This window comes from Apus apus, chromosome 8 (genome assembly GCF_020740795.1).
Source record: "Apus apus isolate bApuApu2 chromosome 8, bApuApu2.pri.cur, whole genome shotgun sequence".
In the NCBI taxonomy this organism is placed as follows: Eukaryota; Metazoa; Chordata; class Aves; order Apodiformes; family Apodidae; genus Apus; species Apus apus.
In genome coordinates this window covers 25,887,810-25,914,845 of record NC_067289.1, presented here as the reverse complement: position 1 = coordinate 25,914,845, position 27,036 = coordinate 25,887,810, and the positions used below count along the sequence as shown (strand labels likewise).

At 43.2% G+C, this 27,036-nt stretch overlaps 2 protein-coding genes across 3 annotated transcripts in view; one reads left to right on the top strand and one right to left on the bottom strand.

Annotated features, from left to right (window-relative positions):
* The window catches only part of ARHGEF26 (Rho guanine nucleotide exchange factor 26), a 43,699-nt gene extending 40,483 nt beyond the window's left edge, over positions 1-3,216 (top strand). For both annotated transcript variants that reach the window (XM_051626268.1, XM_051626267.1), the window contains 2 exons: positions 8-112; positions 1,045-3,216. In XM_051626268.1, coding sequence (XP_051482228.1) covers positions 8-112; positions 1,045-1,187 — 248 coding nt within the window. In that variant the 3' untranslated portion in view covers positions 1,188-3,216. The remainder of the gene's footprint in view (positions 1-7; positions 113-1,044) is intronic.
* A 4,575-nt stretch (positions 3,217-7,791) lies between these two features.
* On the bottom strand, positions 7,792-26,504 carry DHX36 (DEAH-box helicase 36). Its single transcript, XM_051626477.1, has 25 exons — positions 26,288-26,504; positions 25,469-25,590; positions 24,124-24,325; positions 23,515-23,553; positions 22,476-22,646; positions 21,496-21,575; positions 20,437-20,511; positions 20,133-20,299; positions 19,505-19,586; positions 18,906-19,046; positions 18,524-18,626; positions 17,518-17,605; positions 16,646-16,701; positions 16,476-16,540; positions 15,826-15,969; positions 15,041-15,158; positions 14,316-14,414; positions 13,223-13,396; positions 12,852-12,938; positions 12,160-12,243; positions 11,962-12,061; positions 11,785-11,875; positions 10,222-10,342; positions 9,505-9,657; positions 7,792-8,733 (listed from the first exon to the last, which is right to left on the bottom strand). The coding sequence occupies exons 1-25, from the start codon at positions 26,486-26,488 to the stop codon at positions 8,548-8,550; spliced, it is 2,949 nt and encodes a 982-aa protein (XP_051482437.1). The 5' UTR covers positions 26,489-26,504; the 3' UTR covers positions 7,792-8,547.
* Positions 26,505-27,036: the final 532 nt, after the last annotated feature.

Genomic DNA, 27,036 nt, shown 5'->3' with positions numbered 1-27,036 from the left:
TCCACAGCCTTGACTCAGGTAGAGATCATCAGAACTTACACAGCAAAGCAGTCGGATGAATTGTCTCTTCAAGTTGCTGATGTTGTTTTGGTTTATCAGAAAGTAAATGATGGTGAGTGAGAATTTTACTGTAACCCTCTGTCACCACTGCAGGTGGATTCTGCTAGAAAAACTAGCTTCCTCATAGCATTAGCCATACAAGGAATAAAGGTTTAGCTCCCAAGAAAAACGGGAGCAGTTCAGTTTCTAGAGGACAGCCTGTGTTCAGGCAACAGATGTGCAAAGTAACTCACTGCCTGTCATAACTTACAGAAATAGCTGCACAAAGTGTGTGGTGGTTGGTCTTGACACTTGAAATGTCCATAAATAAGAAATGGAATTCTGCCTAAAAACATGGAGCTCAGACATGTGAGCGAGCACCAGGTTTGTCAGAATAAGAAATAGACACATTATTAGTCATGTAACACACTGTGCTTCACTGCCTGTTAAGCACAGGGGTTTGGCACAGTTGATTTTAAGTTTTTCATAGCATCCCATGCCCTAAGATCAATTTTGATTCTTGCCTGGACACACAAATGATGCAACCAAGACCTCATGATGTCCTGCTTGCATGTGTCAGTGCTTGACATACTAAATCCTAACTTAACAAAGTTGTTCAACATTACCTGTGAAACCAAAGATCCTATCAATCAGTTGTGCTGCATTGCTTTGTCTAGATTGCAATTAAATTATATTTATATAATATATATAATTATAATTATATATAATGTTATATAATTAATTAAATTATATTCACAATTTGAATTTCAATATAAAAATGCATTACGCTTATTTAATATAATATTTTTACATACTATTTTGTGCTTAGTCTGTATAAAAAAATAATCTTCCAAACCTCTCTTAATCTGGTACTTTGTTCACTGCCAAGGTAGTGTATGTGCAGTGTATGTGCTGGTGTCTCCTTGAGGATAAGGCAGGGCTCTGACAAGGTCTCTTCAGCAGCAGGTGAAGAGGTTGGTGACTCCTTGTCCCTCCCCCCTGCAGGCTGGTACGAAGGGGAGCGGCTGCGGGACGGAGAGAGAGGCTGGTTCCCCATGGAGTGCGCGAAGGAGATCACGTGTCGTGCCACCATCGACAAGAACATGGAGCGGATGGGACGCTTGCTGGGACTGGAGACCAACGTCTAGACTGGTTCTGGTTCTTTGTACCCTGCTACAGGATTTGCACTACCTGTTGTCACAGGGCATGGCTCCATGCCCTATGGCTCCTGCATGGAAGCTGTGGGTCACCAATGCAAAAATCTAGTAACAGCACTGATGTTTCAGGCACTCATCCCTTTTTGTTTTGCGTTTTAAGAGCTCTGAATTGAAACCTGGCTCAAGCAGTAGATTTCAACCAGCAGCAGATTCTTAGGCACAGAAGATCAAGCCATGCATCTTTTTCAACTTTGGTCTTAAGTATTCTTTCTCCATCTGCTTTTGAGCATCTTGACTGTCTTTCAGCAGCAGAGCTCCGTGTAGCTGTAGGAGACTGAGCCCCAGAACCTCACCCAGGCCATTGCTCTGGAGGTGAAGAGCAATATTGGGGGTTTCCTGCTCCTCAGAAACAGCTGTGTTAGGTTCCCAGTACCAGAGTGTGTTAATGGGATACTTCCCAGTTGTGTCAAATTGTCTTGAATTACCTGAACTTGACTAACCAATGCTGTAATTCATAAAGGAAGGACTAGCTCTCCAGCACCAATCCAGGGACAATCCAGGCTTTGTAAGAAGTAATGGGGTCTCTCTAATGGATGTTAGCAAAGCTGACACCAGCTCTAGGGCAGAATCCAGAGAAGTGCCTCCAGCAGGGTTTCTGAAATCAAGAAACACCAAACTCTGCAAAACATGGAATGTTGATTATCTTGGTCTCAGAGCACCATATTTTAAAGGAGTAAAAACTGGTGGAAATGTGTGCATTTTTGTTTCTGTTTTCCCCTTGTCTTTAACTAGACTTTATATTAGTTACTGCTTCAGAGCAAGGGTTTTGATGGAGACTGCTGATTTTTTATATTGGTTTTTTTTAGTCTTTCTGCTCTTTGGTATTAAAGGAGATAGATTATTTCCTTCTATGGAGACAAAGTTCAACTTCAGCTTACCGACAGCTTTAGCATCTGTTAGCATCAGGCTGAATCCACAGGCAAGAAAGGAGGGAGAAGTAAGATACGTAAAGTTTTGTTAAGGTGCCAGGCTTTCTTATCTCCATTGCATGTGTGTGTGTATATAGATATAGATATATATGATAAGACCACCACAGAGGAAAGACTTGGAGGTAGATGACTTGGCACCCTGATGAACCTGGTATTTGTATCTTTGCCTTCCCGTGCTGCAGTGACTTGATGTCCTTGGGTGCTCCAGACGAGCTAAGGAGGGAGAGCAGAGATTCAAGAGCCTGGCTCACGCTTTCAGAGGAGCTGGCACTGGTGCTGCCTCACATGCTCTTCTCTGCTTCAGAGAAGACTTCTCATAATTGCACTACACACCCCACCTGCTACATTGCTGCAGTTCAGCTTTGGAATTTCACTGAAAAAAAAAAACCCACTTAATGTGTGAATAAAATGCACTAAAAATGAATTAAATTTCAGTGCATCTTTTCTGTATATAGGTGTGACAGTTTTGTATTATAAAACCTTCACATTTAAGGACCAGCTGATAACTCAGCAGGGTAGAATACATGTTCAATAAAAAAGAGGGAAGAACTTGCAGTACAAAGGCTTTCTGCTTGTTGCCTTCCCTGCCTTTTTTTAAAGGGGCTGATGCTGGTTTATATACTGTAATATGTTGATTGGATTTGTGAATGAACAGGATGTATCTCTGTAACACTTTAAAATGTATTAGGAAGGCAATGATTTTGTACAAAAATACTTATCTTGACTGCCTGAGTGGTTAAACAGCTTTGTAAATTAATTTATAAGTAGACAAACTGTAAATTGAACAAAGACTTATTTAACATATTAAAATACTGCTAATATTTTAACAAATTTTACTGTACACAGGCAGACACTTAATATGTAACTGAATGTATAAATCCTGACATTAATTTTATTCAGATTTTTTAATACATTGTATATATTTTTCATATCTAGTTTTTCAAAAATGCTGTAATGTTTTTTAAAATACATTTTTCATTTTTGCTATTGTGAGACACAGTTCTTCAGGAATTAAAGCTTCTATGATTTTACAGGACAACAATCAATAAAATACCTTTAAAGCCTTACTAAAAAAAAAACCAAAAAGTTTCAGTTTTTCTTTAAGAAGCACTGTTGAACTGCATGTAGTTACTGTCATTCTTGGCAAAGAATGGCATTTTATATTTTCTGTAAAGCTAACTAGCACTGTCACATGCTACTTCGTCTGTCATAGATCAATTTACACATATACCCATAGCTGAAGCAATGGCATAGAACATACCTAGGCTCAGGTAGAGACTGTATTAGGAGAGGGAGACAGGAGAACAGTCAAGAACTTAAAACACTTCTGTATCTTTGCTTTCTGCAACAGTGATCTAGTCCAACCCCTTCAGGGCTTACCCAGTGTTACAGCAGGCTATTAAGGGTATTGTCCAAATGGCTCCTAACACTGACAGACATGGGACACTGAGCACCTCTCTACGAGGCCTGTCCCAGTGTTTGATCAGCACCACTCTCTCCACATCATCTGAGGAAGCTGCAGAGAGTAAGGCAGTCTTCCCTCAGCCTCCTTTTCTCCCAGCTAGACAAACCTGCAGGCCTCAGCTGCTCCTCACAGGACATGTCTTTCAACCCTGTCACCCTCTGTGAGCCTTTAAGAACATGGCCATGGGAGCTAACACAAAGAAAATGCTGGATGCAGTTCTCATGGTAAAGATGACTACACTAGTTATTGCTACCCAGAATAAATGCTGGAAGACTGTATTGCAAGTCTTTATAAAGCATAACTTACCTGGGGGTGGACATAGAAAGGAAGAAAGGTGATTCCTTGGGGCCCTCAGGACTGTCCTCTCCAAACTGATGCCTTGTTCTCTTTGGCCACCAGTGGCCTGGGACCCTTCTCAGGAGTGTAAACACCTTAGCCTAGGAGCTATTACAGTCTCCTACATGCAGGAGTACAGCTACAGAGTAATTCCTTTATATGTATATTCCATATGTTCACCTGCCCGCCCCCCCCCCCTTTCACAATGCCTGAAGAAATTACCAAACTTTTAAAAAGTGGCCTTTTGGTCAGCTGATGAAGCAGCACCTCCTGAAGAGCAGTGAGTTTTCTAGGGAAGCAGCTGCTGCCATCAGTGTTTTCTAAGCTCCACAGCTGCAGTCTGCACTACATTAATTCCCTCATGCACAGAAATAAAAGACTGCACCACATTCTGTTCCGTGCAGCACCAGCATGTGCCTGGAAAGGGCACCTCTTAAAAAATACTCTTATTTTCATGCAGACTAAATTCCCTCATAGCTCCAACAGGTCCTAGAAATTTAAGACACCATGACAAGTGATTTATCTAAAAATTCTGTACAAACAAGTTTTCAGAAGCTAAGGATTTGTTTTTTTTCCTTTCTAGCAATTCCACAATATTTTCCTTAATAAAATATTACATTTTTAACTCCTGACTTGCTCCAAGATGAGCACTTCTACTTTAGAGGGAATGATCAAAAAAAGCTCATTTATTGCTTTCACTGAACTGCACACACACACACACGCACATGCATGTGTTCTGTCTCCCTTGCCCATGGAGGACACCACCCTGGTACCTCCTTTTTCATCAAACAGCCCATCAGTGATAGAATACAGCTGGGAGTTTGTTACTGTAAAATTAATTTTCATTTTTAACACAGCCTGGAATTTGCACCCCTTCCTTACATGACTTCTCTAATCAGGTTTAAAGCAAGTTGACCAAATATAGTCAATATACAGGCTCTCAGTTCCCTAACTAGACCTGGTTTCATTTTACATGATGCAATTAAATACACGTTACTTAAGGTGGGCAGAAACCAAGCCCAGTCCAACATGCATGTCTGGCCCAGCCATTTGGTACCTGCACAGTTAAGAACAAACTCTCAGGTTCACACTCACCCCCACCTCACCCTCAAGACCACAGCAAGGAACCCCCTTCCCTCCTGGTGAGCTGAGACCCCTGCACCAGGTCTAGGGCCCACCACCCACCAGAAAACCAGCGCCCACCTGTCTGGTCATTTCCGAACACTCCTGTGACACAACTAAAGAGCAGTTCTGTACCGTCTTTTCTGCTTCTTTATGTGATTATTGCAACATAATAAATATAACATTTTAACCTGCTGATCTTTTAAAAAAGTAATGCTATAATGCAGTATTGTTCTTTCATGCCAAAGAATAAAATTGTTCTCCATTATGCAAAGCTCATTTGCTGAATATAAAAAGGATAAAGCAGGACCCCCTTAAGTCAACCTACACAACCTCATAAAAGTTTTCGTGCAGCACCATACCTTAAACTCTCTAAGAATATATTCACACAGTTTTTTTTCCCCATGTCCTGTTTCTACAGTAACACACTTAAAACAAATGGACAGAACACAAGCGTTAGAAACAAATCTAGAGTAAACTTTTATGCCCAGACTGAGGAAATCTGAGGAAGTCTTGTCTCCTGGGAAAGCACACACGAGAAATCTTCAGTGATGGTGTGAGCTCTACTGCAGTCTGCAATTATTATCAACAACTGTATCACAACAACTACATAATTGAGGCCAACTAGATATAACACAAAGGTCAGGAAGAATTAATTACCACCACTGAATTCTGTTTAATTCCATAATCTGGAATTCCAGAAAATTATATGAATGCCAAGGCCTAAGTGCACTATGAACTGGGAAGAGAAATACTGAGGGTCTCTGGCTAGCCATATTGAGAAATAAAGTTCTAAACCTTAATACATTAGCATTACCCCATAGATTGCTTAACAACCTTATGTCCTGGTTTCATCCTGCTGTGCATCTAAACCCCTCACAGCCTCTTGCTCACTCTCCCCCAGTGGGATGGGGAAGAGAATCAAAAGGGTAGAACTGAGGAAACTCACAGGTTGAGATAAGACAGTTTAAAGCAAAAGCTGTAGGCACAAGCAAAGCAAAATCAGATGTTCATGAACTCCTTCCCATCAGCAGGCAAGTGTTCAGCCATCTCCAGGAACACAGGGCTCCACCACACTAAGGATGACTTGAGAAGGCAAAAGGTATGACTGAGTGTCTCCCTTCTCCATCCCCCAGCTTTTATTGCTGAGTAATGTGGCCATTCAGCTCAGCTGTTCCACTGTGTCCTCTCAGTTTGTGTCCCCACCCAGCCCACTAACTGGTAGGGGAGCTTGAGAACAGAGGAACGCCTGGAACAGCCCTGTGCCACCAACACTGCCCAGCAGGACCTGAGCAGCCCCTGCCACCAACACTGCCCAGCAGGACCTGAGCAGCCCCTGGCACCAACACTGCCCAGCAGGACTTGAGCAGCCCCTGGCACCGACACTGCCCAGCAGGACCTGAGCAGCCCCTGGCACCGACACTGCCCAGCAGGACCTGAGCAGCCCCTGGCACCAACACTGCCCAGCAGGACCTGAGCAGCCCCTGGCACCGACACTGCTTTCACCACAAATCCACAACACAGCACCCTACTCACTACTACAAAGAAAATTAACCCTCCCCAGCCAAAGCCTATACACCCAACACTGGAAAAAAGGATAACTGTCCAAGTCTCAAGAACACAAAGATTTCTGACACTTTTCTGCTTAAAAAGGTATGTCAAGCGGCACACTTAGCACACTTGGGAAAGGTCAGTATCACTATTTACACATTAATTACGTCACTTTATGTGTAACCATCTGACCTCACCAAGCCGTGGCCACCTCAGCGTGCCTTTCTTCTGGCGGTGGACTTCATAACCAGAGTCTCCACAGTCTGGGGGACAAGGAGGGAGCTTTGAGAGAACCGCTTTCTTCAACTTAACCAACTCCGCGATTCCCACACAGGCTCTGCTGTTGCTACCATTTATTTTAGCCCTTTGTGTTCTTAGATAGAAATTCAGTCGTAACTTAAGTACTGCAAAAACCAAGGAGAACAACAGCGGTACCACTCACCAGCCTCCATCTCCTCAGCGGCTCAGCCTCCAGGCCGGCTCCGGCACTACCGCCATCTTCCTCCCGCCGGGCGCCATCTTCTTCCCTCCTCTACCAGTTGCCAGGCCCCGTCTTTCCAAAGCCAGGAGCTCGAGATTCCGCACCCCAGTCGAGTTCTTTCTTTCTTTCCCCTTCCCGCGCACATTAAGGCTAATTTAACTCCCTTCTCCCCCCTCGCCTCCCAGGCCTCCCCGGCCGCGGTGCCGCCGGGCCCCCCGCCGCCTGGGGCGCGCGCTCCCTCAGCGCCGCGCGGCTCCCGGGGCCGGGGCAGCTGCCGCTCCGCGCAGCCCGGGGGGCCCGGGGGGTCCCGGCCGCCCTCCCAGCCCTGCTCTCCCCGCACCGCCTGCAGCCGCGGGCCCGCCCGCCGCCCCCGCCGTTTTGTTCTCCCCCTTCCTCAAAGCCCTTCCCGCATCCACCGCCCCCCGGCCGAGGCAGCGCGTTCCCCCTGCCCCGCGGTTTGGGTCGGGCCGGCAGCACCTGGGGCTGCAACAATCAGCGGATGGGGAGGGCAGGCAGGTGGAACTCTCTGGATTTTTCCAGCTGTAAGAAATAATGAGAAAACGCCTCAAAACCCTGAATAATGTTCTTACGTACTTGGGAGTGTTAAGCACAGAACCATGTTCGTAACATTAGGAACAGAGGAAATAAGACTTTAAAGAAAAGACGTTTAATCTATTACTATCATCCATACATGGGCTGGTTTTTTTTAAAAAAAGAAATATTCGAATGCAAGGGAACCTTAAATTGTATTCCACCATGACTTCCATCTAACGTGTCCTGTACTCTGCAATTTTAGTCAGCACTGATGACAGGTGGGTGCAGAAAGTGAAGAAAGATTTGACTGAATGGGACGAAAGGCAGAAAAGAATATTTCTGAAGACTGTTTCCTCCAAGAGTACAAACTTAGGAAGTGTTTTCAAGTTTAGTTTAATTAAGCTATAATACCTTCTGTGGAAGTGTTGGTGAGAAGGCTGCTGCACAGCTGGAGTAACAGAGCGAGCATAATTACTCAACACCTCCAATTTAAAAAAAAAAACAAAGTCTTTTGAGATGTTTATACCAGTAGCAAGAACAGTTTAAGTATTAGTAAGCAGTATTTGAGCAGGTTTTTTTGAATATCTGTTACCTGATGGGGAAGGAAAAAAAAAAAAAAGGCAAGCCAGAGCAGGACAAGAACCATACATCAACTAACACTGCTAGCACTGCAGTTTCTCTTATTTGCAAAGCCACACGGAACACAGAATACCATGCATATACAGACATTACCAACTACTTTGAAATACCTGCTCTTCAGTATGAGGGAATTACCAGCTTACCCTGAAAAAGTTTTTCTTCTTGCTAAGTAAATGCTATAAAACAGAAAAATTAGGTGAAGAAGTTGGCTTTATCGATACAGAGGAAAGTGTGTCAACTATAGCGCTCACTCTGGAACCGTGGAGCATAGTTTCTGGCACTTTCGTTCTCCTGTGTTGTGATTAAGTCTATAATAGCTGTCAGTACTGCTGTGTCCCTGGATTTAATATCGTTCCAGTCCACGGGATGTGGGTTTTCTATTTTTTCTTGTAGAAGATCATCGAGCTCTTGTCTTAAATTCTGGAAAGAGTTGGTTGGAATGAAGAAAGAAAGAAAAAAAAAAAAAAGACAGCTAATTAGAGCTAGACACGTTACTACAGCAAGTTCAAATCCCTTTTGCTTTCTGTTCCACTCTTTACACCTGCTGTTCTCCAATCCATTTTAACATCACTATTTTCAGGGTGAAAAAATTAGTTTCACTTTTTATGACTATGACTTTTTAATGACTATTTCAAGATTAAAAATAACTGGGTTTCAAAAAAAGAGTCAGATATGATTTCTAGGATCTAATATTAAACAAAGCTATAGTCAGCTCCTCCACCCACTGGAACTCACTACTGGTAGCTGAAGAGCCACATCCTCATGTTTCCCTATCCGTGTGGACACTTTATGGACTAATCAAGTCATCCTACAGCTTTTGCTATGGAGAACTAGAGATGAAGCTGTTCACATCTCTCACTGTAAGACATGTTATTAACACTTTAAATCCACCCTTTGACTGCTCTGAATGCTCTGAAGCTTCTACAGGTTTTCAATATCCCCTTGAATTTTTCAGCAGAGGCTGCACCAGCTGAACAAGATGAACACCACAATCCTGAAGCCTCAACAGGCACACACCTTCAGCAGATCTCCTGTATTTGTCCATTTTAACTGTCTACTGGGAATACAGTTAAAACCTTATCTCCCCATAGGGGTAAGTCAGCAGGCACACTGTAACATCACCTATGGAAATCTCTAAGAAGAATCAGATACACAAAGTCTCCCATATACATTATTATTAGACATAGTCACCTTAACCAAGTGTGCTATTCTTGCTGGAGACTGGAAAACAATCCATTCATCCACAGCGATGGTGTCCTGGTCTTTGTCCTTCTGGATGGATATATCTCCTCCAAAGAACAGGAGACAGTACGGAGAGACCTCTGTACAATCATACAGGTAAATCTGCAGGACGACAAAACTGTCCAGTCACCCTTCAAAACTTTCTAAGGGATGTCAGGAACCCTTAATGAAACTAGAACTCCACAAGATCATTATTCGGAGTTACTCATAAATGTGCAAGACGTATCTGAAGCAACTCAGCTGGAAAAGTTATGTGCAATCAGATTAAACAGGAGCAAAACTGGTGCCAAATCTGGTTTGATTTCACTGCTTTGTGTGAAGGACTAACTACTCCATAGCAATCAGAGGGAAAAAAAAAGTTTTTTCAGCATATTCAGAAGTGCTACACTGGATTAAAAATAAATAATTACATTCTTATTGGCAAAACCTTAAAAAAATCAACCAAACAAAAAAACCCCAACCCAAACAACCAGAAGTTAGTATATTAGCTATCTGTGGAACAATACCACCAGTATCACAAAGAACATTAGCCAATAGCATGTAAAAGAAATGACCCAAGACAGGAAGCCTTCAAACAAAGGCACTGTTCACATCCCCTTTGAACCTCGATCCAACCTAATGAAAGAGCTACAAAAATAAATGGCACAAATATAAACCTTCACTTACGCTGCTGGTTCTCATCTTCAGATGGTACACAAGCCAGTTATAATGGAACTCTGTTTCTTCCACATTCACAGATTTAGGATGAATATTAACTGTTCCATCTGTCTTGGTGCAAACTTTCACCCTTACAAGAAAAGAAGTTTTCATTTTAGGACTGAAGTAAGATCTTGAAAATTTAGCACTGTCACATCCCAAGTTAAAAAACCCTCCAATTACCCACTAGTGTTCTGAACTCTGAAAGTACAAGGACATTTGAACAAACTTTTAACTTTCCCAAAAGATTACAACTGGATCTACAGTATTCATTTTTAGACATTGGTCTCTGCATTTAAGATGTCTGAATTCTTTGACAAATTTAAACCCTTAATAATTCCTGTCATTCTCTCAAGGAGAAAAAACAAAGTGGCATTCTTTTTCCAAATGAAGGAGTCTCTGAGTTACTGAGTTTGGTTACAGGAACCAAGTTTTGAGCAATTTATTGGAAAACCCACATCAGGAACTTCCACATTTGGATTCTTTGCTCAGCATTAAGCAGTGTCAGTGGGGAGCAAGGGACCAGCTACACCACTGTCACCCAGCCTGAAGGCCCACCTCTTGTTTGCACCACGTGCCTTGGAATCAATCTGACTCAAGGGATAACATCCACCTGCTTTGGTTATACTTACTATCACTTTTCTCCCTAACATCATAATGCCATCAGAAAATAAAAAGCAGAAACCAAGTATGAAGCACAGCTGTTCTCCTCCTTCCCACATTCCAGGTATGCAATTCCCTGGGTGAGGATCACTCAGCTCTCTGCTCCCTCTGGGCAGAAGCATTTTGCACAACATGGAGTTCAGCCTTTGGAACAGACACAGTGGGTGGCAGAGCCTCTCCAAGGCAGTGGTTAGTGTAACAAATCTCTTGCTCAGTGGGCAATACTGAGGTTTCCCGGCCTTACATGGAGCTCCACCATGTGGTACAGAGACAGCTCCAGCGCCTGCACCCTCACCGCACCCCTTCAGCTGACTCCTGCACACTGGGCTGTTTAACAGGGACGCATCAACTGGCTGGCAGTGTGAGCTATAGACAGGATTACAGAATTTAAAGTATAGCTTTGACTACCTATTCCTACTCTTTTCATTCACATAATCACTTGGGGGGTTTTTATTTGTTTCTCATTTATAGGAATGATGATTGCTCCAAGCCTGCTGTTTTGACATGACACACCCAGAAAAATTAATCCAAGTGTTCAACCCTTCATTCCATCTTAAATCAGACCCATAAAGAAGGATGTCTGACTTCTGATGAGTGTACTGTTCCTGTTGGTAACAGTTAATAAGAATAAATGGTCTGATAACATAAATGATAGGTCCACAGACCAGAACTTGTGGGGTCTATCATGCCCAGTAATAAAGATAGTTTTTCAACTACTGCTGTAGATCAGAGATGATGGTAGGACTCCTTTAGCAGCAGTGCTGTTGCTACCTTGAAACACTATCCATAGCATGGTATGGTGCACAGAAGTTATTTCACAGATTAGCAGGTATCCACAGGTTACAAACCAACATCAAACCAAACTCTTACATTTTTCTCTTTTTGCTGAAGCTTGGTCGGATCTTTGCAACTTTTGGATATAAACCAGCACAGATGACTGCTTTGAGCAACTTCTCATTATCTGTAGAGGACAGCAAAGTAAATAACACAGTTTTGCAAACTGAGATTTCAGCTATCAGAAATTTTCCATTTTCTTCCACTGTTTACCTGAGTTGGTATTGGACTTGGGATCCTTGGGGTCTCTGCTATTCACAAATCCAGCTGCAAGAAGATGCTCAGCAAACTGTCCTTTCATGTTATGCAGCATCTGGGAAACAAGAAAAATCGTCCCAGAATGATGCTGTGCCAAAAAGCTCCTCCTCTTTTCCCCACAGAAGTGATCCTAAAGACTTGTCAGGGTGTTACCTGGAGTGTATTTGGAGACAGAAAATACTCCCAGCAATAGTCTTTCTCAGTTCTGAAGCCACGACGCCGAGTCTCCTCCCAGCCCTACAAATTAGAACCATAATTCAAAAGTGTTTGTAGGTGAACATGCACTAAAAAATTAACAGCAGCAAAACACAGAGATCAACAAACTATAATAAAGTTACATTTGTCTCTACAAAAGTAAATCCTCTGACCTCTTTGCTTATATTTATGCAGCACAGAGTAGAAAACCCAACTTCACACCATTGTGAATGACAAACTTCCTTTTTCCACGGAGAGGACTGAAATAGAGCCAAGTTTGCCAGAACTTCATTTGTTGCTATAAACAGTGCTGGGCTGATACTGCAACCCAGGCCATTTCTTTCTTCTTCTTCTTGTCCCAACACTGCACCAATGCATCTCCAACACTCCTGAACCTGGCCTCAGCATCTTGTAGAGGCCAGAAGGACTAGAATTAAAGACTTCAGCAAGGTACCTGCAACGTTGTTTTCTTTAACTTTCATAGACTTATCCACAAAAAAGTAGGCTACCGAGCCTGAAGACAAGATTCCTCAACACTAGAAGGGTGATAATGATTTTCACAGCATAAATTGATATTTTTTTTCCTTAAGAGTAATCCCTATTACTCAAAATTCTAGAAGACAAAAGCCAAACCATTAAAACTTGCCTACCGTGAAAGCATTCACCACAGTCAGATGATCACTTTTAGTGTTCTTTGACAGTTCCTTTCTTCTTGCATCTGCTACTTTCTCTTTGCCCTAAGAATAATGAGAACCTATAAAATACTCATGACTGATACACCACTCTTCCTAATTAAGGTACAAATATAAATATACAGCAATACTTCGTATGCTACACAGAGGAAAATTAAAGCTATTTCTGATGTTCTGTAGACAAAGACTACTTCATGGCATGTGAAGGCAATCTTCTACTAATGAAAATGTAATTAACATTAAAATAAGACTAAAGTGCTTTTAAGGTGTAACATCTCAGTAAGTCCCAATGTCCTTCTGAGATTCCTAAAATTTTATAAAAACTTTACCAGAGGAATGACAAAAGGGTCCTTGAAGCTGAGGCTAGCTGCAATTGTGAGCACTGGATCCAAGCAGCAGAACAGAGCTCCAAAGAGGATCATTTTTCCAATATGCGGTTCAACTGGTAATCGTGCTAAATGGACACCCAGGGGAGTCAGTTCTTCTTGTTTGTCCAAAGCATTCTGACAGAAGAAGAAAAGCAGAAAGAATGAACACAGTATTTGAAATGGGGAGTATCTCCTCCAAACAGCCAGCAGTGTCTCTAGAGAGCAAAGGACAGCCTAAGAGCTGGAGAAGGCAAGTAGTTTTAGTGAGATACTGCAAGACAGTGACCAAGGAAGTTATGGAGAAACAGAAATGGAGAATTAGAGCCAAGAAAACAGCAACCATCTTCAATTTTGTTGCAAGTGATCTAGGGCTGAGTGTCTTCTGGAAGAAGGTATGAAACATTATTAACTCTTGAGTGTCTTCCTGTTCTCCTGATTAAACTTATTTTCAGACTTGCATCTTGCCCTCAACATCATTTGTTTTTATTTACTCTGCCCTTTGCTACTGGACAGCATTGTCACAGAACACCATATGTGAGTTTTATCTAAACATTTACAGAATCCTGCCATCAGTCTCAATACTGCCCTTCATCTAAAGCACGTATTTCAATTTATTGCTACAACTGATTGGTACAAATAATATCAGGGCAAGAAGTCAGCAGTACAAGTGTGTCATTGCTCTCCCTTTCCCCAGCACCCAAAGGGGCACTGACATACAAGATCTTGCTCCTATCTACCTTATTTGCCCACAGAAGAAGTATCTCCAACTCTTCACTCATCAGACTGGGATGGGAAGGCTCTTGGCTGCAGCCATGAGCAGGATGTCACAGAAGCAGTGAGTTAAGAAGTGTCTGCAGGGAACATTCACTGCAGCCCACAAACATGTATTATGTGAGGTTATTGCCTCTGTTCAGTGAGGATATGCAAGGGGTCTACACAGTATGATAAGGGGTTGCAAATGTCTAGACCTTTACAGTCAGAACTGCCTGTAAACAAGGCAGTAACATGGTGCTGCACAGCTTTTTCCTTACATGTACATCAAGCAATACCTTACCAGCTCCATCAGATGATTTATGGCCAACATCACAGCATCACGGGATGGTGGATCCATGAGTTTGCTCAGAAAATGGGCAATTCCACCAAGCTTTAGAATCTGAAAGAAGAAAAAACACAACCAAAAACCTGCAGCAATTGTGGAAAGATGACTACCTAAAATTAGTAAGCAGCAACCACAGTATTTGAACAATAATTCACAGCTTGAGTTAGAATCTGAATTAAGAACTAAGAACAAAAAGAAAAATGTATTAATGATTAAATTTGAAACATACTGTTCACTCAGTATCCATACACATAGGATCTCTTAGGCATGCATCAGGATTTAAATACAAACTGCCAGAAAGGAAACTCATGTCTGTCTTAAAACTACTTTTTAGTAAAATTCTTTTAAGACATCATATCCCTTGACTCACTGGCATTTTCACTGAAGCTCCTCTGATGGAATGACCATTGGGGGCAGAGTGGGGGGAAGCACTGTTCAAATTTTTAACAGACTTCAGTTTTTATTTATACTGGACAATCTTCTTTTTCCTGGGTTGGATGCATCTAGGTACAAGTGTGCACTCTGCAGAAGTTGTGCCACTGATAGCTAAATATATTGTCCTGGTGTAACAGAATTTTGACTTGAAGACAACCCTATTCTCACACCTGCATTCACTTAATCTCCCAATCTCTTACTCCAGTGATAAAATAATAAACACATTGGAAGATTCATGTGTTTACCTTGATTTGTAAACAGAGTTCTTCTAAAGGCGTCCTCAAGATCTCTGGTAACTGATAATCATCTAGAAGGCTGGCACGCAGTCCGTTGTAGAGATGGTAACAGTGGCCTGGCTGAACCCTGGAATTATTTAAATAAACAATTGTATTTTGGTGTTTTTTTTCAGAGAATCACAGATGGTTTGGGTTGGAAGGGACCTTAAAAGACCACCTCGTTCCAACCCCCTGCCATGGACAAGGACACCTCCCACCAGCCCAGGTTGCTCCAAGCCCCATCCAGCCTCACCTTTAACACTTCCAGGGATGGGGCAGCCACAGCTTCTCTGGGCAACCTGGGCCAGGGTCTCCACCCTCACAGCAAAGAATTTCTTCCTAATGTCTCACCTAAATCTCCCTTCTTCCAGTTTAAGAAGAACTTGTCCTCCTTGTCCTATCACTACATGCCCTTGACACTGTGACGTGCTGATTGTTTGTTTCTAACCAGCTTTCCACAGCACCGCACAGAATCAGAACTGAAGTGTGTTCAATTGCAAAAGCCATTTCAGCTTTCTGGAACACAGGCCCACCCACAGGAAAAAAGGCCCTGCAGAACACAGAAACCTATTATCTGCTCAAAAGGAGTCATGAAGAGACCAGAGAAGAACTGTACAAGAGAGAAAATATTCCACAAGGTATTTCTTGGGAGAGAAGTTTTTAAAAAAATGTGGTATATAGCTGAGTGCAATGAATTTGTGGTCAGTTTTCTCTTCTTTGTAGCATGGACTCACAGCTGAGGTGTGGAGGCTCACCTTCCTGCCCGGCCTTTCCTCTGCTTGGCATTAGCTTTGCTAACCCACTCTGCTGCCATCGTGCTGATGTTGTTCTGGGTGTCAAAGTGAGTTTCCTTTATTTTTCCACCATCTATAACGAACACGACGTCATCTATTGTGATGCTGTTTAAAAAAGAGGGGAGACATTGCAACTTTTCATCTTTGCAAGCCTAACCTAGGATTTGAAAGAGGTTTATCCCCTTTCTTCATCTCTTGATCCCCTCCCAAATTGTGAGCCAACAATTAAAAAAAAAAAACTGTGTTTGGAATTTCATTAAGAATTACATTACTAAGCAGTTCAAGAGAGAATTCCATTTATTCTCCTAGGTCTGGCATAAGTCACCAGATGGGGTTATGAAGCCTGCAGAGAGGACAGGCAGCTCAGATTTACCATGTACAACAAAGTGAATCATAAGAGTAACATGATGTTTCAATTGTTTAAAACAAGTAAAGGAAAACAATGGTTTACTCTATACAATTTTTAAAGATAAACTGTTATAAATGGATGGCATAAACATAAAAAACCTATTTTTGGAAACATTAAACAGGTTTATAGTTTAAATGATCCCTTGCATTTATTTTGTGCAATGCATAATAGCATTTTTTGGCCCGTAGAGCTGGCTATTTACCTAGTCTCTGCAATGTTGGTAGCAATCACGATTTTCCTTACTCCTGGCGGGGTCTTCTTAAAAACCTGTAATTATCCACAGCCCATTTACATGTTGGGTTTTGGCAAACACATGTAATTCCTTTTTTTTTTTTGGTAGTTGTAAAATATTACAATAGAAGAAAAGCTTACCTGAGTCTGATTAACAGTGGGCATCAATGAATGTAAAGGTATGATAATAAACCTATCTGAAAATTAAAAATCAGTAAAAGATATGGTGTAAGCACAGAAACTTTGAGTTTACAGGGAAGTCAACTGTGCAGAACAGAGAAAATGTGCTGCAAGTCAGTCTACTGTTTCTTAGTCTGAATTCACAAATATATGTAGATAATGGCAAATTCTAAAGTAAAATAAAGGATTTTTTTACTATGCTACAATGACAAGAAAATACATGAAGTTATGTACAGTAATTTACATTTAATTTTTAAATTATCAGATTATTTAATGATTGCTCAAGTTAAATAAATAAACTGAAATTCTTTACCTATGGAACATACACAACATGAACTGTAAGACAACAATCTGAACACTCAAGAGCACAGTTAGACAAACCATGAGTTATGCAAACAGGATGAATTATCTCTGACAGGCATGGTGTATTTTAGTGTCTGGTTAGAAAAGCTTCTAAGAGCAAACAGGATTTAAAAGAACTCTCAGCAAAGCAGTAGACAAAAGCTGCTGAAGCATCCAGAGAAGAGGAAATGAACAGAGAATGAAAAAAGAGTTTAGTTTTGGATGGAAGTTACCAGAGCTACAAGAAAAAGACCAAAGGAAATAGATGCAGGACTGAGATTCTTTCTCAGATTTCTCCTAGACTGAGGAAAATGCATTATTATCAGGTAAAAGATACCTCAGAAATACAAAAAATGCTGAACACACTGCAATCATTTTGTGAGATGAGAAAAAGCAATGAACCCAATGCAAACCCAGCAGTCCCATGCAAAAATTAAAGAGTTTGCCACTAATGCTACTGCTAGAATCCCCATGTAAAATTTAGTTTTTACCTGACTTAAACATGACTTGTGACATCAAGAGATCATGCAAAGTGCTGATGTTGTCCCAGCCTGGAAGAAACACTAGAATTGCACCATCCTATGGATAAAAGAGGGAGCAAAGGGAGAAGAGGTTGGAATAAATTACATGCTATGCAAAGAACCAGCTACTTGTGCTCTTGTACATAAATATATATATATGTAGGATATGTGGCATTTGAAACCTCATTGCCTCAGATCTGGTTTATGAAATTGTTTTCTAGAAAAGAGTTGTCTACATATATTTATCTGATCATAATAAATAAACACTTGATTTTTTCTCCTGCAGTGTTCTAAATAGAGCCATGTCAACACTAGAAGAATTTGAGCTGTAAATTAACAGAAACTAGTGTATCATTTTCGACACAAGAACAAAATATGAAACAGCAACTCATCCTCATTATTCACAGTGATCTACCAACTGAAATATTAAATTATTTGATATTTTTAATAATCAAAATTCTCTTTAAGGAATCAAAGTGTCAGCTCTTCCACAGATGTTTTTGAACACAGAAAAAATATTTAACTTCAGGTTATGACAACCTGTATACATTATACCTGTGGAAACAGAAGTTATTCTTACTTCATGTTTGTCATTGCTTCAGGCACAGGGTCCTTCTGATATTAATATTCTGATAGTGTTATGTAGTAATAACAAGTTAAGGCCCATTTAGGGATAACTATTAATACCCACAAGCCTAGGAGGGTTACTCAGGTCTGTGCTCCCCCTTAAACATGGATTCTACCGCATTTCAATAAACACACTAACTAACCCCACATGAAACTCAAGACTTCAACAGTGATTTATTGTTTAGATAATTTAAAGCAACAAGATCACTTCTGACAAGAGCAAACCAAACTTATTCTCCTTTATATCTGTGTAACAAGCCAAACTACCTCTCAGCTCTGACATTCCCAACAGCCACTGACCACAATTCAGTCCCATCATTACAATGTGATGACAGGAGACAGAACGTACCTCTTCTTCCAGAACGATGTGTCTGATCAGTGCTGCTATAAGGTCAAGGTCAACCTTGTCATCATCCATCATTTCCAAGGCGTCTATTGTACCCGCTGAATACCTGCAGGCATGGGAAGCACACACACTGGTACCTCACTGACACAGCCATGCACTCCTGGTTCTGCCACAAGACACCTGTGTGACCCACTACTGGCCCCTTTATTGCTTTGGCTGTTCAGTTACTGCACCTCCAGCCTGCTCTTCAGATTTAGCCTAGTGCCATTATCGTTCAGAATAGCAAGTTTAAGAACCATCATGTAATAAAAAGCACAGTAATTGTATTCAGCCCTAATTTGTATTTCTCAGTTAAGAAGTGACTAAAAACTTTAAAGAGAACAACCTGCCCCGCAGCTGCCGCAAGTAGCCAGGCCACTGCTCCCTGTACAGCTCCTCCTTCTCTTCTTTCTCTGGCCTGCTCACATGCCCCTGCATGAAGCCCTTCTTCCACCGCGGCCGGCGGTCTGTGCTCTCGGGAGTGTACCTTTGCATTGAAATAATAAACAATTAATATTTGAAACCCAAGTAATTTCAAGCCAGCTGCACAGTCCTTCTCCAAACTATGGACAACACACCACGCTTTAGCTACACCATGTAAGTACGACTCTCACATTTCCTTTCTGAAAGTAAAACTACTTATAAAACAGGTGCCATCTCTAGTAAGCACGAGGACATGCAGAAAAACAAATCTAAACAAAGACTAGTTTGATTTAGTTGCTTGAAAATTCACAACAAAAGACAGGGTTTTATTCCTCCTCAAGCCACCATTTCCAGATAGTCATATGCCACTTTTAGTCACTGTAAAAGCTGATGAACTTCCCTTGAAAGGCTTCCTGTTGAAAAACACAGCTAATTCTTCCACAGGTTATTTATACCAAGATAATCTTTGAAAAGAGATACCCCAAAATATTGTCTAGAATAGTGTTCAGAAAATACACTTACCTCAACTTCTCAATTACATCTTCGAGAAGATATTCCACCACAGGGAAAGTGAACCCAGGTATGTGAATCATTGGACAATGATCTGTCGAGGCACAACTCAGTTTTTAAACAGAAAATACAATACTATGCTGAAAGATCAGAGGCAATAAACTTTCTTCACTATTTTTGCAATATAGTTGACAAGGCTACAGGGTTTTTTTCTGTTTATTTTGGAATTGTCATGGAAGACACTAACTTCCAAATGCAGCTGCTGAATAACAAAAGCATAGGTAGCAAGCAGTGTGTTGTTCTCCAGCACGTGCAGCTACGGGATGAAGCTGGAAGACTGGACACCTAAAGGCTTCAGTCTGGTTGCCCAGTCACACCAAGACTTCAAAAATATGTCAATATTAAATATGACAACACCAGAGATACTGTTTCCACAAAGTGTCTGAAAAGCAAATACAGAAGCAACATGTGCTCATGATGGAAACCAAGGAAAGAAGCATCTCCAGCAGCTGGCAACTATTGGTAAAATTGGAGTAATTACTTCTTTTGATAAAGATCAATCCTAAAATTTCAGACCTGCATTATACTGTAAAAGTCTAAATTACTGAAGAGGAACATTCACAGGAAGCATTTCACCTACCAAAGTACTCTGAAAACTTCTCTGCATTTAAAGTTGCACTCATTAGTATTACTTTCAGATCCAAACGAACATTCAGAAGGTCTTTAATAATGCTCATTAGAACATCTGACTGAAGATTTCTTTCATGAATTTCATCAAGTACTACATGACTAATGCTGGACAAGTGCCTAAAATAGAAGAGCAGGAAGTTAAATATTTGCTGTTAGCAAAATTAAAAAAAACAGACTTGAAACTGTTACAAACAGGTTGGTGGTCACATTCTTTCATAATTCCATTCAGTTTCTTTTTAAATAGGAAAACTTACTTATCTGACTGGAGCCACTGTAGGACAATTCCTGTGGTACAGTATAAAATTGAACCTTGTTTCCTTGGTAACCGACTGAAAGAGATACATTAAGAATGGCTCAGTTCTCCTCTGTATTTTACAAAGTACATTAAAAGCTTAAAATGCAGATAGTAATTTCAGACACGATGAAGTATGGCTCATCCTCTGACTTGCTCACTTACAGTTCAATTGGAGGAACAAGGAATTAAAACAGTATTTTTCTTGATAGGGAATGAACTACTTGTAATCTGACAGGAGCCCTGGCTTCCCAGGCATCCTATTTCATCACTTGCACATTGATCTGCATTTTATCTGATCACTGATCTGACCCCAAACTCTTGCAGCTCTAAGCACAGATAACAGCTCAATGCACAGCAGTGTAACATTCCTGACTGGGGAGCAAAGAAAAATAGAAATGAGGTCCTGTAAACCCAAATGAAAATGCTGAAAGGATTAAGTTGCCATCTCCCACCAGCAGTCTTGCTTCAACAAGAACTGAGATTCCATCCTTCTCTGGCAACATTTTAGATCAATTTTTTTTTTAATTACAGCTGATTTCAAATGTCATTGCTTCTGCTCCATGGCACGAGGTCTATGAACTCTGGCCAACGGACCCAACTTTACTGCCTGATCCCAGAGGAATCACCCAACAGGGAAACACAGCAAATAGTTTCCCCCAGAAATATGGCTCAGAGCATTCTTTCCTTTAGCATTTCCATTTTTTGTTGAAATTCATGGATTAGGGACATCAATTGTATCTCTATCTATAGCAGAACCTTTCAGAAGAGCTGAAAGAAGGACTTACAAGACAAAATATAACTTGGTGCTAGCCTCTGTCACATGCTGCATGAAATACAGTAACTGCACTCCAACTTTTGGCTAAATTTCAGACACCTTATTCCCTACACCAGCTACGGAGAAAATACTAGAATGAAAGCACTCCCCTATGTTAAGAACTACTTCCCAAACTTCCTTGCTTAAGTAACAATAGCTGCTACTTTCCAGGAACGCACAAACTGCCACGGGAGCCTCTCTCACCTCTGCAGACGAATTTGATACCCTGTGCTCTTGCCATTCCCACATGCTTCTGCCCTTTCAGCAGCAACTCTCTCAGCCACCTTGGAAAAATGAATACAATCAAAATAGTGCATTAAGGAAAACTTAAAAAAAAAAACTGAGTAGCTAATCTATGATTTAGCTACTCATCAGACGGAAACACCTAGAACCAAGATGTCACTTAAGTAACAAAGAAACACCCTGAAAACCATTTTCTCCTCCACTGAGAACAGTGTTTTCTGTCAGGAATTCCAGAGGTTTGCAAGCCAGGACACATTTTAAAGGAAGACAACCATTGAAGCATTTACAATACACTCACCCTTTCAGCAGGGCCAGCTTCTCCTCAGAGGAAGTCAGGTTCTCTAACCACTTGACACTCCACTGTCAAGAAGATTAATTACTGTGCGCTTCTTTCTTGCTCATTAAAATACCTCTAAGGGGCCTGACACAACATTAGTGTTCACCTTAATTCACATTTGCACTGCCCAAATCCATTAAATTCAGATATAAACCATGATTGAGCTCAGGGAAGAAGGAGGCTTGCAAGGCCAGCCCTCTGTTAACAAATCAGTGTGTGAACAGAACTGTTATTTGCAATGGAACCTGAGGTGACTCCAAACAAGGTCACATGCAGCCACTTCCACTGCCTGCTACACATGGAATGTGTTCACTGAGCTTTGAACCCAGTGGGAGCACATGTGATGGGACAGCAGCTTCTTCAAGAGGTGCACAGTACCTCTCTGGTCATTTATATTTCTTTTTCCAGATCTTATCATCAAATAATTTAGCAGATTGCACACTCAGTTCATCAGCTTGCCCATGGATCCTAGGCCCAGTAAGAAAAAGATTTTCATTCCATGATTCTGAGCAAGGCAGTAATCTGTCCTCATTTTTTCTTACTGGGAAAAAAAAAAAAAAAATCACAAGAAACAAGTTCCTCAGTTTGTCAAACTGACACTTACAGAGATGGCACTGATCCTCCTGGGCTGGGTACAAACAATCCTGCACATGGAGCCCTGCCCTCGCTCGATGTAATCATCCAGGATGAACTGGGTCACCTGGGTTGTCTTTCCACAGCCAGTTTCTCCACTTATCACAGTCACTCGATTGCTGTTTATAAGGTTTACAAGCTCCTGTTTCCAAAAAGAGAGGAAAAACCACTCACTGTATTATTGTTCAAAACAGATTTTACAAGATTTTGACAATTCTGTGTTACTGAGAAGTTAGAAGAAAGCATGAGAAGGGAAGCTCAGTAATTGTTCCCTGAACCTGCAGAAGAAAACAACACCACTCAATTGCTGTTTCGTACAGGCAACATCAAATGAAGTATTAACTTAAATTAGTACTAACTCATACTGTCACTGATGTCTATTATACTTTGGCAAACTAACGGCATTAAGATCCAGCAGTACAGCCAATAAGTCTGTGATTAAAAAAGAAAATGTTTAACCTGCATTATATTCAATTATAAATTGAATTCGACAAATATAAATTGAGTTCAACAAATGGCCACAGTTTTATATATATAAGAAAAAGAAGGCATGACAATTTGTGCAGGGGACAATTATTCTAAGCAAAATCCAAATAACTAGGAATGTTCTAGAATTTTAACGGGCAGAGAAAGAAGAAAAGACATATACTTGAAAAAAATAATTTAAAAACCCTTAAATGTATCTGGCTCTCTACACCATGTCCATGAACGGTTAAAGGTTGGACCAGATGATCATTCAGGTCCCTTCCAACCTGGCATTCTGTGATTCCAGGAATGCTGCTGCCTCTGCTGATTAAACTGTACATGGCCCCAGAGAAACTTCACAGGTATCCTGGAGCAGGGAACCTGAGCTGCTTTCTGGGAAGACATCAGGCCCAATGTCATGACCTGGGAGGCTTCAGCACCTCCAAAAATGGCACCCCAGGTGTCCTGTTAGTCCCAGTTACACACCTGTCTTCTCCTGTTCTACAACAGAAACACATATTCTTCCAAATTAAATTCACATTTACCTCTTTCATCCCATACGAAGGGAGTTTCTCTCGGAATCTCTGGAGAAAAAGAAAGTAACAGCACATCTCTTAAAAACCCTTTCAAGACTGAAGGCATGTAATAGATTTCATCTGTGATCTAGGCTAAACTGAAATAACATGACAAACTTAGATAAAACACAAGCCCACCAGAAACAGGTTTAATTCTTTGACAACTTTATAAGCTGCTACTAGATAACAACGTCACCTACATTTTTAAGAGGCAATTCCTGCAGAATCCACTTTTTGGGCTTTTGGTCTTAGACATAAACGCTGGGAAACAATCAGTTAAAAAACAAACAGAAAACCTTACACAACTGGACGAGGTGAAAGCTTAAAATTCTACATTTTATGCAATCAGAAACTGTCACTGAAAGCCTGTTTTATAATCACTGTCATACTGGTGGGTATGCGTGAGTAATTTTTAGACAAAGTAACATCACAACAACTTCCTAGAAAATAAATGGCAAGAAGTTGTGTTCTCTGGTTAGTTTAACTAAAAAAAGACCCCAACAAAACAAAAAACCAAAACCCAACAAACAACCCATAAAAACAATAAAAAGCTTTCTTCTTAAACACATGGAAAAATACCTGCATTTCAATGTATCTAGGATCAGATTTCTTCTTTCTTAAGTCTTCTTTAAGTTGCTCATCTAAATCAGCATCCTTCTCATTCTTTTCAAAGAGATATTCCACATCCCGATCAAGAAATGTTTTTTCCAAGACTGGTCTCTGTCTCACAGGAGCCTTTTCAGCACCTGGTTTCACTTTTGCAGGCTGTTCTGGAGTAGGTCTGAAATAGGTGCAGAGAACAAGACACATCAAAGACTCTCCAAGACGTGCCTGGCTGCTGCACACTGGACCATTCAAGGCCAACCTTAAATCTGATTTTGAGACCCTGCACCCAGAAGTTCCTTGACCATCAGCCAGTGAGAGCATGGCATACACCATTAAAACAATTAGTCTAAAAATTATCAGCCACCAAGAATTTTGCATCAGTACCTAGAAATGTAACGTGTTCTTTTGTATCAAAATGAAAGTAACGAAGCCTCAAAACAACCCCAGAGGATCCCAGTTCCACCTGCTCTCAGAGCCACTGTCCTGGGACCAGGTTGTTCTGCCCAACAGAGACCTGACCAGCTCAGTTCCCTGACAGACACACCTGGCTGAGCTCTGCACTGCAGGTATTTAAAACCCTTGATGTGCTAAGAACAGACCCATTTCACAGAGGACAAGGATACATTCCAAGACTGCACAGTAACTGAAAAATGAAGTCAAATGCCCTTATGAAAGAGTAATTCCAAAGGCCAGGGGAGCTGAGAAACTCCAGGCATCTGCTCTACATCTACATCACCTTCTACAGCTACCTGAGAGGATGCTGTAAAGAGACCAGCAGTGGTCTCTTCTCACAGGTGATAGAACAAGAGGGAATGGCCTCAAGCTGCACCAGGGGAAGTTTAGATGAGACATTAGGAAGAACTTTTTCACTGGAAGGGTTGTCAGACACTAGAACAGGCTGTCCAGGAAGGTGGTTGAGTCACCATCCTGGATGTGTGTAGTTGTCCAGATGTGGTGCTTGGGGACATGGCTCAGTGCTGGACTTGGTAGAGGGGTTAGTGGCTGGACTCCATGATCTTGAAGGTCTTTTCCAACCCAAGTGATTCTGTGATTCTGATAGGCTTGGAGACCAACTACAGGATTTTGTGATTTTGAGTAACAATCTGGCACCCCAAACTGAACAAGAATCAGGAAAAGGGTTTTACAGCAATTTTACCAACTGTTTCAGGATGATGATACACACAGAGAAAACCGAGTATATCTGTTAACCTATTCCACTCACTAAACACAGGTATTTTCTGATACATCTTCCTACCCGTTTGCGGGAAGACTGTTCAACTGAAAGTAAATAAAAGCGTTAGCAATTGTTTCTCTTTACCCTTCTTCATCCCCAGACCACCAGGACATGGACTCTTGCTCCTTCTCACTTTTAGTCTGGACAGTACTCAGCAGCTGCACGATCTGCTCCTCCCGGCGCTCGTCCATCCGCACCACAGCTCTCTGGGAACGAGAAACAACACAGCCCTTGACAACCGCTCCCTCCCGCCCCAGCAGCGTGGGAAGGGCTGGGCAGACAGGGTGCAGGGCAGGGCAGGCAGGGCAGGGCTGGGCAGGCAGGGCAGGGCAGGCAGGGCAGGGCTGGGCTGGGCAGGCAGGGCAGGGCAGGCAGGGCAGGGCTGGGCTGGGCAGGCAGGCAGGGCAGGCAGGGCAGGCAGGGCAGGCAGGGCAGGCAGGGCAGGCAGGGCAGGGCAGGCAGGGCAGGGCTGGGCTGGGCAGGCAGGGCAGGCAGGGCTGGGCAGGGCTGGGCAGGCAGGGCAGGGCAGGGCTGGGCAGGCAGGCAGGGCAGGCAGGGCTGGGCAGGCAGGGCAGGGCAGGGCAGGGCAGGCAGGGCACGGCAGGGCACGGCAGGGCAGGCAGGGCAGGGCTGGGCAGGCAGGCAGGGCAGGCAGGGCAGTCAGGGCAGGGCAGGGCTGGGCAGGCAGGGCAGGCAGGGCAGGGCTGGGCAGGGCTGGGCAGGGCAGGGCTGGGCAGGCAGGGCAGGGCAGGGCTGGGCAGGCAGGGCAGGCAGGGCTGGGCAGGGCTGGGCAGGCAGGGCAGGCAGGGCAGGGCTGGGCAGGGCTGGGCAGGGCAGGGCAGCGCAGCGCAGCGCAGCGCGGGACGCAACCGGCAGGACCGCAGGCCCCGCGGCCGCCCTCACCTGCTGTCGGTCCGTCTCCTTGCTCTTCTGGCCCTGCTTCCGCGCGTACCACAGCCCGATCTCGCGGCCCTTGAGGTGGCTGGGGTGGCGGCCCCGGCCGCCGCCGCGCCCGCCGTGTCCCCCCGCGGCGAAGGAGCCGCCGGAGGAGCCGCCCTCGCCATCGCGGCCCCGGCCCCACTCGCGGCGCCGCTCGGAGCTCATGGCCGCCGCCCGCCGGCTCGCGCCGCCGCCGCCCGCCCCATCCGCCGCCTCACTTCCGCCCGCCGCCCTCGCCGCGGGTTCGAGTCCCGCCCGCGGCGCCGCCAGGCACGGAGCCAGGCTGCCGGGAGCGTTCTCGGGAAACACTGCCTGCTGGGCTCCGTCCTCACCCCGCGGTCATCGCCTCCCCGCGCACCAGGCGGGCACCCCTGCCACACCTGCACGGGCCAAAGAAGCCCGTCCCAAGGGGCGGAGCGGGTGGGACCCCAGGTGGGAAACGCATCCCGCGGCTCCGGGCTGAGCCCTCAAGTGCGTGGCCCGAGCTTGCCCCACGCAGGCGAGTTTGCCTTCGTTAGCCTGTGGGTGAATACAAATGGGGGCGGTGAGCAGCTCCAGTCCTGCGGCGCAGACGCAGCAGGCCTGGACTCGGGAGGCACGGGGGCCTTTCCACGCCTGCACCGCGGCTCCCGCCCGCTCCCCCCGCTCCCGCTGCCCAGCGCCCCGCACAGCGACCGCCTGCACCGCGCGGGGGCTGCTCCCTCCCCCAGGGC

Bases quoted from the DNA above. Each gene is read 5' to 3' on its own strand.
- DHX36 (XM_051626477.1), bottom strand. From the start codon at position 26,488: ATGAGCTCCGAGCGGCGCCGCGAGTGGGGCCGGGGCCGCGATGGCGAG. The intron at 19,047-19,504 runs GTAAGTGTATTT...TTCAATGCAAAG, and splicing joins GATGTAATTGAGAAGTTGAG to GTACACTCCCGAGAGCACAG. The intron at 11,876-11,961 runs GTAAACAGTGGA...TGTCCTCTACAG, and splicing joins CAAGTCCAATACCAACTCAG to ATAATGAGAAGTTGCTCAAA.